We start from the raw sequence: 12,653 nt of genomic DNA on the forward strand, positions 1-12,653 counted from the left end.
CCTCTTCCCTCTTTACCCCCATCCCTGCTCCTGCCTGAGTACCTTCATCACTTACCTTGCACAGACACAGAAGTTCACCGGACACCTTTGTGAGCAGGAAAGCAGGGAGAAGGAACAAGGCTGACCCTTCCAGCAGAATTAAGCTTTACCATACAAAGTCTACTTTGCTATGCCTTTAGAAGACTGTAGTCTCAAAAACCAAGCTTTATAGCAGAACAGAAACAAATAAAACCACAATGCTTAAGTTTTGAAATAAACAGAGAGAAACATTCCATTGTAAACTATCTTCCCATACAGAAGAAGCCACTCTCTATTCACTTTATATCTTTGCAAAGTAACCAGATCAAATCCTATTGCCATCTGAGAAAACATTCCTTAATGTCCTAAGCAGATCTCATGAAAACTTCAGTTATTTTGTAACGGGAAATGGGGGAATGATAATGGGCTTGTTTGGGATACAAAGAAGATGGATCCCCTACTGTAAAGAAAAAGGGGTTAAATGCTGCTTAGATATAGACAGTCAGTATAACCAGATATTTCTAGTGCAATGGAGCCATATGAACAGACACTTCATGGCTTTCATACCCAGGAAAAATAAATCTATACACTGATTCTAAGTGTTGGAGGTTAAGGTAATGAAAACAAATCAACAAATTTTCATGTGAAGCTACTGACTTCTTAAGCAAGTGAAAACATGTTCTTAAATATAACATACCCTAAATACAATAAATAAAAATTTGCAAGTAAATTGTATTAGTTTAATAAATGCAATGTCTAGAACATTTTTCACAGTATATTCTGGCTTTTACTCCAACTCTTCTCCCTAACTTTGTCCATGCAACCTTAAACACAACAGAAACATGTAAAAAAGATTTGACAGTATGCGAAATAGAACCAATTAATATCTTTAAAGACATAGTCCTGTAAACTCTACTCTGTAAACCCCAGTTTTGCTGCTGATGAGTAAAAAACAGCCATAAATCATCCGCAGATAACTGATAACTTCCCTTAAAGAGGAACTCCTGCCTGAAGTTACACAGTATCTTGTGTCAGTACCACTTCCAATTTCTAGAGTAGAAAGAAATGAGTTTTTGATCTCAGAGTGGAGTTCTGTCCTTCTACGTCCGCTGGTCTGAGCAATCTGCAATGCCACCACAGTGGTTTGTTCCTGTAAGCACTGCTCGTGGTACCCTTGACCCTGAAAAAAATGGGTCTTTATTAGTGAAGAATGAAAACCTAGAATATTTTTGTCTTTAAAAACATTCTAAAGATTGAGCTTCCCTGCAGCTATGTTGCTTGCAGATGCAGATTACTCATATTAAAAGTATAAACAGGCCATTGGGAAGAGGTCAGAAAACTACAAATGCAAGCACTGTGGGGTATGTTTTGGTGGTGGTGGTGGTGTTATTGTTTATAACAGAATGGTTTTGCCTCAGAAAATACATTTTTCTAAAACAGAATAGCGTTTTGATGTTTTGGTGGAAAAAAGTTGAGATTATCAATTTTCATAATTCGCATGATTTTATGATTCCATAAAGACAATCTATATTCAATGCATTATTTCCATTAACTTCTTTTACTTCTGCATTAAAATATACCTTTAAATCTATTTATATGCATAATATGTAATATGTAGTTATTGTCTTATATACTTATTCAAAATGGTTCAGTATTATTAAAAAGAAAATACATTTGGAATTTCCATTCATTAAGAATTTTAATTTCTTGTTACTACCACTCATTTTATAAATTTGTCTTCTTTCAATAAATACAAACTTAAAAAAAAAAAATATATATACACATATATACAGGAAGGAGTATGGGATACAGGTATCCCGAAGTTCTGCTTTGGCCATGCTTTTTGATATCCATACGCCAAACAGGTCAGACATGGAACAACTTTATTCATATGGTCTACATGTGTTTCAAGTTTATCTATAAAAAATTAGATGCTTAGCTACAGATTATTAAAAAAAAGTAAGACTTCAAAAGTCTGTTTCTATTTTAAAGAGCTCTCAACACGATAGCTCTAGTTCTGTTCATATTGGAACCGCTGAAGTTCATAAAGTTTCAGAGTTCTATAAATATCTAAAGGAGCAGGGCCTGCAAATAAAATAAAAAAAAAATAAAAAAAAAAAAGGCGACAGGGGAGAGAAATACACTGAAAAACATAACAATATATCAATATTGTATAAACCACTATTTTTAGCTGTCCTATTATTTCAGATTTTTTGCATTACATTTAAAAATCATTCCTGAGAAGAGATGTCTCAACTCTTATGACACATATTTAACAAAATCTATTCATGGAAATCCTCCATCTGTTCTGAAATGAATAAGAATGTTATTATAATTGTTTTAGTTCTATATGGAGACAAATGACAGACCAACTGCTGTAATGGAATTTTTAATGAAACATGCACGTTTCTGACTGATTGGGCGTCCTACTGTGATCTATGGATTAGCTCTTTGAAATCTGAAAATTCCTTAGGTCTGTCTTTACCTTCTACATAGAATGATCCTATTCTGTACCGATGTGTAAATGTTTACATTCAGAAATGTCGTATGTTGTTAGCAGTAGAAGTACGTTTTTTCAGAAAAGCTTTGTCTCTTCTGTAAGACAGAGAGGTGTCTGAATTGATAAAAGACTTAAGAACAGATAATCTGTCCCCAAAAATACACTCTAAGCTTAGGGTAGGCTTTCTGATATCATCTGATATTTTATTCTATATCTTACCCAACTACTAATTTAAATATCCTTACTCACTGGAATCACGAATGCAATCTCTAGATTAGAAAATTAGGGCCTGATGTTCAAAAGAACTCCAGGTTGGGCACCTAAATGGCAAGATTTTGAGGAGTATTTAGTATTCTGCGGCTTACGTGAAATAGAAGCTGAACTCCTCAAAATCTTGCTAATAAAGTCAGCATTTTCTTTCACACAACCACCTTTAAAACTCTGATCTCCAGGCCTAAATCTTTTTCAAAGATTAAAGCAGAAAACACAAGTACTCAACTGTGAATTGCTTCACCTTCTAATGTTTGTTTAAATATTGATAAGAAGGGTGTGTAGAGGAGGGGTGGGGAGTGGAGAGGGGCTAGAAGGTATTTTTTCCTGAACTTTTGCGGTTTCCAAACTGAGTTGTGCCAAATAACGAGCAGCATACCCATGGCTAACACAATTTGCATTAGACATGCATCAGATACCAGAGTTCAAGATGTGTTCTCTTTGTTCCTTTTTCCCTTTACAAAAAAAATCACCCTATTTTTAAGAACACACAGTTAAGATCACAGAACAGCAAAGTTCCTGTTTCAAATATTTCTTTTCACTCTAAGTTATGTAGTCTTTTGAAACACAAAGCCTTTTAACTGAATGGTTATACTTCCTTAATATTTAAATCTTTTTGCAACTGAGAAGACTTTGGTTTGGCATCTCAACTGGTGTTGACCACATAGACCCATTTGGATCACCAGAAGAACCTCATTTCACATCACTAACACGTTGCTGCCGTGGTTACCTTACAGGTAAGCCCTGGTTACGCACACACCTATTCATATACTTAGTTCCAATACACGGAGAGTTCCGTTGAAGCCACTCCAGTCACCTAACATCATAACACAGACAGACGTTCAGTATAAGCCAAAAAAGTAACCAAGTTTTTGCTATCCTATGTATATTAAAGACATAACTGACTCAGATTTCACAAACCATAGACGGAGAAGTGTATGTTTAGGACTAATTCCATGCATGATATTTTTGCTACTTAATTCTGAGAAAAACAATTAATTCATCTCTAATGCTATTTTAGCCATCTGTGTTTCTATAGCATTCTGTCATTCCTGCGCGCACACCAATTAGCTAATTTGCCTGCTGTTGGAAACCTTGTTAGACATGTTAGGCTAGTCTGGCCCCAATAAAGTCAACAGCAAAATTCCCATTAATTGGGCAGAATCTCATCCACTGTCTCATAAATTCTGAAAGAAGTTGCCATCCTTGTAAAAGCAAAAATAAAAATTTGCCCATTCCTCAATCAACACAGCTCAGAGCTTACTGTTTATCACGCTGGAAAACCAGCTTGGAGGTTGGAGCTGACATACATCTGCTTCGGTACATGGTGTCTTCCAGCACAGACAGGAGAGCTGGGAGCAGTAGTGTCTTAAGATGCAGACAGATTTACCTGAACTTCACAGACAGACCCTCATAACATATAAGCGAACATCCCTTCAGAATGTACACAATGAATAGGATTAATTTAGAACACATTAACAATAACGTACAGCTAAGGTTACCTCCACACTTCCTTTCTGAAACCTTTGCCAAAACTTTAAGCTTAAGTATTCTAGGCCTTCTCCCTGTCTTGAATAAAAGCCATTGGGAAGGGAAGAAAAAATTACCTATTGGCTTTCAAAAAAAGAAAAAATACGGTAAGTTCGCATCCTTAAAACGGATAGCGGTAGTAGAAATTGCCAATAAAATTCTCAGCTTCACAAAAATAACTGAGCCTTTGCCTTCTTGATCAATATTGTCACTGTTGGTCTCAGGAACATCCAGCAGTCTTCTGACTCTTAAGCAGCTAAAAACTAGCAAGAGGCTGAGGCCACTTTCCAAACCTTTGACATGGGAGCAACTCCATTGGTTTCACTGAACTTGTTCCTATGACAGACTGTTAAGACCAAGTCTCATGTAAGGTGTTTATGCCTGTCCAAGGAACATGCAACAGTAACATTCGTTCCTGCCTCTGCACACTTTTGTATCACAGTATGTATAATATCAATCTGTCCCAGTTTTAAAAAGCTACAAACATCATGCAACCCTTACAGCTGTAACCTTGTATAACCCTTACAGGTGTAAGCTTTAACAATAGCAGAATTTACTCTGATGTAAAACGCAACGTTATCACACTTTCAGTTGCATGTCTTTTAATGCAAGCCTGCTTTTCTATAACAATTTCAAATTCACAGCCTGACTGCTTGTGCTCAAATGTCAGAGGGCAATTTTCTTTAACTGTAAGCCTTGAGCTCTGTCTTTCCATTCAAGCATCTGCTGTCCCAGTGAGCTCCATTTTCATTTATTACTTTCCAAAAAATACCAATGAGGCTCTTCTTGAGAGGTTATTTAGCTTATCCCTCAGCTTCAAGGCAGAATTAACTATATTTAAACCATTCCTAACAGATGTTTGCCTAACCCGTTCTTGAATATCACCGCTAGTGGAGATTGCAGTGCCTCCCAGGCATTCTGTTCTAATAATTCATTATTCAACCCCTTAAAACTTTTTCCTAATGTCTAATGTAAATGTTCACTGCTGTAATTTAAGCTCATTGCTTCTTGCACTCTTCATAGGAGACCTAGCGAAAATTTACTTTCTTCATCTTTTACACTTTTGAACTCTTATCGCAACAGATCTGTTTTGTACAGTCTTGTCAACCCCGATTTTATCATCTACGACAAAGCGAACACAATTTTAGATAAGAAAATATAGCAAGACTAATATATTTAGAAAAAAAAGTAGATCCCATTTTGGACCTACTATCTTTATATCTATGATCATATACAGTAAAACATTTTAACAATGGTCATTTAACATGTTCCTCAAGAGAACCAATAAAATGCAATGAATACACATCCTCTGATGTTGCACAGATACAAAATGTATAGTTTGTTTACAAACTAATATTACTGAATGTAAAATGAAGCAACATTTTAAAAAAATATATTGGTAAAAGTCCAAAGTTTACATTTTCTAAAATATTAAGTTCATGTTTTATTTACAGACCAGCTTTCAAACAATTATTGGCATTTTGAGATAACTGCTTAACCTGATGAGTACATGAATAAAATGAAGCTGTAAAAAAACCCCAACCAAACAAAAAACCAATAATCAGTTCCATATAACAGTTCCAAAATCGCTATTTTCAATTTCTATTTAGAAAAGCAAGATGTGATCTACCACACAGTAACTTACCAGAAACTGGTCTAACACTTTTATATGCTATAGGTATTGCAAGTGACCAATGTTATCCAACCACGTGCCTAAGAGTGTGGTTTTTTTTCCCATTCCAACTTCAAATGAAATTTTGACAACAGTTGTAGTATTTACAAATTTAGAATAAAGGCTCCATATCCCTTTGGATTCCATTACCACTGTTATTGTGTCTTCTCTTGTTGACTACACGTAGCAGACTGCAATCCAAAGACCATGTATTTTGTTGACTCTGTGAGTTAACAGTTAAATTAGCAGCATCTACCCCAGCTTGTCTGAAAAAAAAATAGGCAACTCTAAGTAACAGACTATTAGTGAACACTGATTCTGGGTCAATTATGACTGAAAACACTCACTGAAACCTCCCTCTTGTTGAGAGGTGGTATGTCAGAAGGTGGAAGTTTTTCAACTTGAAGGGGACCTGTTAGCTGGCATGACCAGCCATGACACAAAACCCAGCCTGAACACTGCGGGCAGGCGGGCGATAGCCCGTGGCTGTGCTCTGCAACTCCGGAGGTCTGGCAGTGACACCCGGTCACTCGCCAGTGCAGCGAATCCTCCTGCACTGCCAGAAACACTCCTTTGCCTTAACTGGGCTAGGTTACGTGAACTGAAAGCTGCATAATAAAAACACCAGCCTCGGGCTGTATTAGCTTTAACTAAATTCTACCGGGTCCGAGTAAGGACCACGCCTCCTTCTCCACACTGCACCCTTTTTCCTTTGTGGCTCTGCCCCATCTCTGGGGGCCTGCATAAGAGTGAACATAGAAACAAACGAGGCAGACTCTTCCCCACAGAAGGGACTGGTGAATGCCACAACCCTTCTGCTTTGCCAGCCAGGACCACTGTGAATAATGCAGTATTTTCAGGAAAGCAAGTATTTCATTAAACTTGCCACCCTGATTAAAATAAGAGGATATCTGAGGGAATGGAATAAGAAGCAATTTCATTTTGATCACCATGCCCCCTTACACTCTGTTGTACCAATCTCTAGCACCTCTTCACGTTAGGTGAAAAAAGAAGGAATTAAAAAACTTAGGGAATCAATGTCTGTTTCTCCAAAACTGTAGGTATAACACTTTCAAAACTGTGAAAACCAAGTATTTGCCTTCCATGGTTGTTATTTTCCGAGATCTCAGTGTTTTTAGACGTAACTCACTGATTTCGATATCTACATCGTATGCAGTATTCCGTACTGGATGAAACAAAACATCAGCCGGTGATGATCCCTGTTTCATAGAGAACTCGATCATATTCTTAAATTAAATCAGGTATTAGTGCATTATACTGCCAATGACAACAAAACTATTTCATATTCTAAGAATACCCATCTCTGAAATGTTTTAAAATACCTAACCGAGCAACGCTGTGTGTTCCTACGTAGCATTCAAATCCTCTAAAAATACATTTTCTTGAAAAGATAATTCTCAGTCTAAACGTATACCAACAATAGATTTTGTTCAATTTAATTTCTTATATTATTTCTGATAAAGTTTCTGCTTTAGTTTTTAACTACAAGCTATAGTTTCTAATTGCTGCTCTGCTTCAGCAGCCATAGCTGCTGCCTGCAACTGTTCTGTTTCGCTCTGGATGGAATTGGCTGTAGTAACTTGTTTTCTTTCACTGTGCATATTGTTCTCATGCCTTTTTAGATCAGATGCTTTAGCAAATGCTTTAGTGCAGGAACTGCAGACAAAAGGTTTCTCTCCTCGGTGTCTTCTTTCATGGTCTTTGAGGTGGGACTTGTGCTTGAAAGCTTTATCACACATATGGCATGCAAATGGCCTCTCATTACTGTGAACTCTCTCATGCTTTTTTAGATCTGGTGCACGAATAAAAGACTTTCCACATACCTCGCAACTGTAAGGCTTGTAACCTGTGTGTATTTTCAGGTGCTCTTTCAAATGAGCTTGCGTGGTAAAGCCCTTTGTACACATTTCACAAACAAATGGTCTATCAGCAGTGTGTAGCTTTTCATGTTTTCGCAATCGTGCTTCATCAGAGAAGGTCTTACCACAAGCCTGACACACAATGTGTTCCCTGTGACCGTAAAGCAAATACTCAAACTTCATATCCCCAGCTGCTGTGGTCCAGCTTGGTGTCTGTTCGTCTTTCACTTCGCTTATGCCATCATTAAATGTCAAAGCCTGAGGGGTCTGAGATCCTAAGTCTTTTGATTCAGTTGTTTCCATAGGCTCTACTTCCTGGCCATAGCAGTTTACTTTTCGAACCTCTTCGCTTCCCAACTCTTTCAGAATCGCCTCTTGTACTCTCAGGGTAGTGGTAGGTGATTTTCCATCTTCCTGACTTGGGGGAGTTCCTTCCACGGTCACATCTGATGGACTATCATCATGATCTCCAATTTCTTCCACCTCATCATCTTGGGTATCATTAGGTTCCCCCATAGGACGGTTTATTTTTAGACAGTACTTGCTCTTGGACTGTGTGTTTTCTTCAGGACTAGATACATCACGTTTTTGAGAGCAGAGTTTATCCAGAAATCGAATACCAAGAATCTGGCCTGAAGACATCATCAAATTTACATCCTCTTTCTTAACAGAAATCTTTGCAGTATACATGTAATTGAGAACTTCCTCAAAAATATCAGAACGAAGAAAATCTATTTCTATTACTGATGAACTATCAACTTCCAGTTTTTTGAAAAGCTTTTTGAAGTAGGTACTGCAGGCAGCAAGCACACACCTGTGTGCTCTGAATTTAACATCTTCAACCACGATAGCTATGTCACAAAATTCTCCTTCCAAACGTTGTTCATTTAGTGTTTTCAGGAACACAGTTTTGTGATCGTCGTCATTATATTTAATGGTTTCAGACATACTGATGAAAAACTCCTGTAAAATAACAGGGGAAAGTTTTGTAATTTTTATTAAGTAGTCTAAGTCATAAAATCCCAACAGCCAATGTCATTTACACACTAAAAAAATTACCAAATAAAATTTGTTGCTTAATATGACCAGAAAAAGGCTTTCAGATTATAAGTTATAAAGCATTACTCTTAAACTTCTTTTAAAATTGTGAATACATAAAGGTCTTTCCCTAGGTTATACACTTTACAGGACCCATAATGATTTACAAAGGTTAATTTTTTGTATGAATATGTTAATTTATTCAAATATGTTTACCAATTCAGTTATCCAAAATTGGAAACTTTCTCTGTGAAGTTGCAATTCCCAGTAAATGTACGATCCAACTGCAGTAGAAGTCATTCGTACAGCTAAAGGAAATGTAAATACTAAAAAATGTGTAAGAAATACTCTAAATGCGTCAGCATAACAAACTAAATGTGAAATATCATATAAGCCTTACCATGAACAATGCAGGAAATTTTCTGAACAAACGATTATTAAATATTTGACGGATGATTAACCCTTACAATGGACCACCTTCAGCCTGAAAGACAGGAAGATAATAACATTTTAAGAAATGATAAAATCTAATCCAAAAATTGTTTTAAATTTGTGTGTTAAAACACAGCATTTTCAATTATTTAAAATAATACAAAATGCACTGTTAAAATATCCAGTTATTTTGACTGGTTCTACAGATGACTGCATAAATTGATCTGACAGCGCTGTTGTCATAAACCATGTGTTTACTTTCCTCTGGCTACTTCACTTCCCTGACTGCACTTTCCTGCTACTTTGCACTACATCTAAAAGCCTGAAAAGTCTCTACAGGAATCAACAGCATTAACCCAGTACCCAACCCATCAACAAGGTGATTAGTCTCCTGCTGAATCAGTGTGCTGCGCAAGCCTAGCGGAGGGTCTGGCAAGCAGAGCAAGCATCCCAAAGGACAGCAGACTGGGCTGTGGGTGGATGCGCATCCAGGACCAGGGAAAGAGACACCAAGGATACCAGATCTCCAAACAATGGAGATACTTGAACAGCAGAAGGATAATGCAAAACTCATAATTTAAATTATTGAATCCCAATCTCCCACGGGCATCTAATTATGCAGAAGCAGGACATGCAGCGGAGAGGAGGGAAATTTAATATTTGGTTCAGACACCTCTCTCCATCACCTGGCACAGAGCTACTGGGAACTCCTTTCCTAAATTCTAATTTATCCTTGACCAGATACAGAACAGAAGCAGATGACAGGTATGCGACTGCCACTCTTGGCACTGGGTGTTTAACATGGTATGGAAACACTTGGCTCCCTACAAATACCTTTGCAGGTCTGGTGTCTCAGCATACAGCGCCACTGACTAAAAAAAATCTGAGGAAAGCCAAAATTCTTTTTTTACTCCTACATAATCAGATGTTAAGAGAGCCAGATAGGAAGTGCATAAATATTTGAAATACACAAAAAAAACCCAAAACCAAGAAACACTGTATGCATTTCTCTGGGCTGCCTGGGTCTACCCTCCCAGGAAAATGTATCAATCCAGCACCCAGGAGGGCAGGACAAACAACTATTTCAACAGGATCCGTTTAGAGTTCTTTGCAAGCTGGGGAGAACGCTGCTTTCTTTTTAAGCAAACAGTAAAGCGTCACTGCCAATAATCTAGCAGCAATCCCACCCTGTTTTGTTAAAGAATATGCAGTTTTGCTGCAATTCTGTTCAGACTTACTAAGGGAGAACCAATTACAGGAGAAGCAATTGGCTGAAAACAGTGTTGCTGAGTACAGAGGGGTGTGTAATTGGTGAAGGAAACAAAGTTACTACTCGGCGAGTTGGAGCACGGTAGGCACTTGACCAGAGAACCTCCAGCAGCGAGCCAAGGCAGGGGGAAAACTCCCATTGCCACCGGGTCACTTATTCCGCGGGGTAATTCTCATTGTTCCCACGGGCACACACTTTTTACGCTGCCGTTACCACCACAGGAACGGGGACGGGGGAAACATGTCTGGGGTTGTAACTGTTCGTGCAGCTCCTGCCGCCGCCGCCGCCAGCCGAGACACGCTGGCTGCCTCGCCACGTTAGCTCTCCCGGCTCTGGAGGCGCACCGCCGCGGCGCCGACTGCCGTGCCCGTGCCCGCAGCGGCAGCCGGGCGCACGCCTGCTTCATGCACCCGCCGGCGAGGACGCGGCGCAGGCGGGTTCCCGGCGGGGCCCAACCCTGCCGGGCCGCCGCGGCCCGCTCGCCGCCGCCACGGGAACCCGCGCCGCCACCGACGGGGGCCCGCGTCTGCCGGCGCGGCCCTGAGGCAGGGGGGACGGCGCCCGCGCTCCGGGCCCGCCGTCGGGGGCGCCCTCGAGCAGCAGCAGCAGCAGCAGCAGCAGCAGCAGCAGCAGCAGGCCGCCCCTCTCCGGAGCGAGCCCGGCGCTGCCCCCGCCCCCGCCCCGCGCCGCCTCACGGGGCTGCGCGGGGACGGCGCCCCCCTCCCCCTCGCCCCAACGGTTCTCGCGCGGCACCCGCCCCGCCGGTGGCGGCGGCGACGGCGGCGGCCCCGGCCAAGACGCCGCCAGGCTCCCGCCGCCAGGCCGCGGCCGCGCGCCCCTTTGTTGCGGCCGCCGCCGCCGCCGCGCGGGGCCCGCGCGCCCCAACGTGCGCATCCGTCGCTGGACGTGCCGTCCTCCTCCGCCTCCTCGCCCTCCCCCCGCCCGCCCGCCGCGCGCGCGGGAGGCAGGCGCGCGACGGCTCCGAGCTGCTGACGGCAGCGGCGGGCGCGCTCGCGGCGCCTCCATCTCACCCAGCGCGAGCTGCCTGGGCTTTAACGGCCGCGGCCGTCAGCAGCCAGGGCTGCCGGAGGCGGCGGCGGCGGCAGTGAGCGGGGGAGGGAGCGAGGGAGGGAGGGCGAGAGGAGGAGGAGGAGGAGGGAGGGGGGCGCGCGAGGGAGAGCGCGCGCGCGCAGCGCAACGGCGGCCCTGCCGTTGGGCGCGGGGGGGGGAGGAGAAGGGGGGGGAGGGAACGGGGAGAGGGCTCGCGCTTACCTGCCGCCCGCGCGCGCGCGCGGAACCGCACTTCCCGGGGAGCGCGGGGGGCTGCCGCTGCCGCCGCCGCTGCCGCCGCGCGGGAGGGGGCCGGGGAGGGGGGGAAGGGAGGGAGGGAGGAGGGGGGAATTTGGGGAGGGGGGCTGGGGGGGGTCTGCGCGCGTCTCTCCGGCCGTCACCGCCGCCTCCTGCACGAGCACTCAGTGCGCGCGCGCGCGCCGGGGGCGGGGGTACGTGCATGCGCGGTGCGAGCAGGGCGCGCCTGTGCCGGGGAGCGTGGAGGAGGCGGAGGAGGTGGGGAGGGGAGCAGGGGGAGCGCGCCGGCTCCATCTCCCTTTTCGGGGGGCCCGCGCGGCGGCGGCGGCGGCCGGGCGGGGGAGGGGAGGGGAGAGGAGAGGAGAGGAGCGGCGGCGGCGCGCGCGGGGGCGGCCCTCGCCGAAGGGGCGGCCGGGGAAGGCGCTCCCGCCGCGCCGCGAGCACCCGCCCCGCCGCGCCTGCGCCCGCGTGTGCGAGCCCGGCGCGGGCTCGGCCCCGAGCCGGATGGCGGGCGGGAGCGGGGGAAGGAGGCGCCAGGGCCGGGCGGCAGGCGGCGCTCGGGGGGGCGGGGCCGCGCGCCGGGCACGCCCCGGCGGGCGGGAAGGGGCGCTCGCGTGCGGCGGCGGCGGCGCGCTGCGCCCGGGACCGCGCCCGCAGCGCCGGTGTGGCGGCGCTCGGAAAGGGGCGGTGGGGCCCCCGCCGCTCGGCGGGGTTAATTTAGGCGGGATTTTTAAA

General features: G+C 44.0%; 1 protein-coding gene across 2 annotated transcripts; it reads right to left on the minus strand.

Moving 5' to 3' along the window:
* Positions 1–888: 888 nt before the first annotated feature.
* ZBTB14 (zinc finger and BTB domain containing 14) lies at positions 889–11,976 on the minus strand. 2 transcript variants are annotated; one of them, XM_082315322.1, is made up of 4 exons: positions 11,883–11,976; positions 9,309–9,392; positions 7,835–8,833; positions 889–1,198 (listed from the first exon to the last, which is right to left on the minus strand). In XM_082315322.1, the coding sequence occupies exons 2-4, from the start codon at positions 9,309–9,311 to the stop codon at positions 908–910; spliced, it is 1,293 nt and encodes a 430-aa protein (XP_082171448.1). In that variant the 5' UTR covers positions 9,312–9,392; positions 11,883–11,976; the 3' UTR covers positions 889–907. The 2 variants fall into 2 exon arrangements, with proteins under 2 accessions (XP_082171448.1, XP_082171447.1); XM_082315321.1 differs by lacking the exon at positions 889–1,198 and having other exon boundaries at positions 5,732–8,833.
* Between the last annotated feature and the right edge of the window lie 677 nt (positions 11,977–12,653).

This window comes from Platalea leucorodia, assembly GCF_965183815.1.
Source record: "Platalea leucorodia genome assembly, chromosome: 1".
NCBI classification, from domain to species: domain Eukaryota; kingdom Metazoa; phylum Chordata; class Aves; order Pelecaniformes; family Threskiornithidae; genus Platalea; species Platalea leucorodia.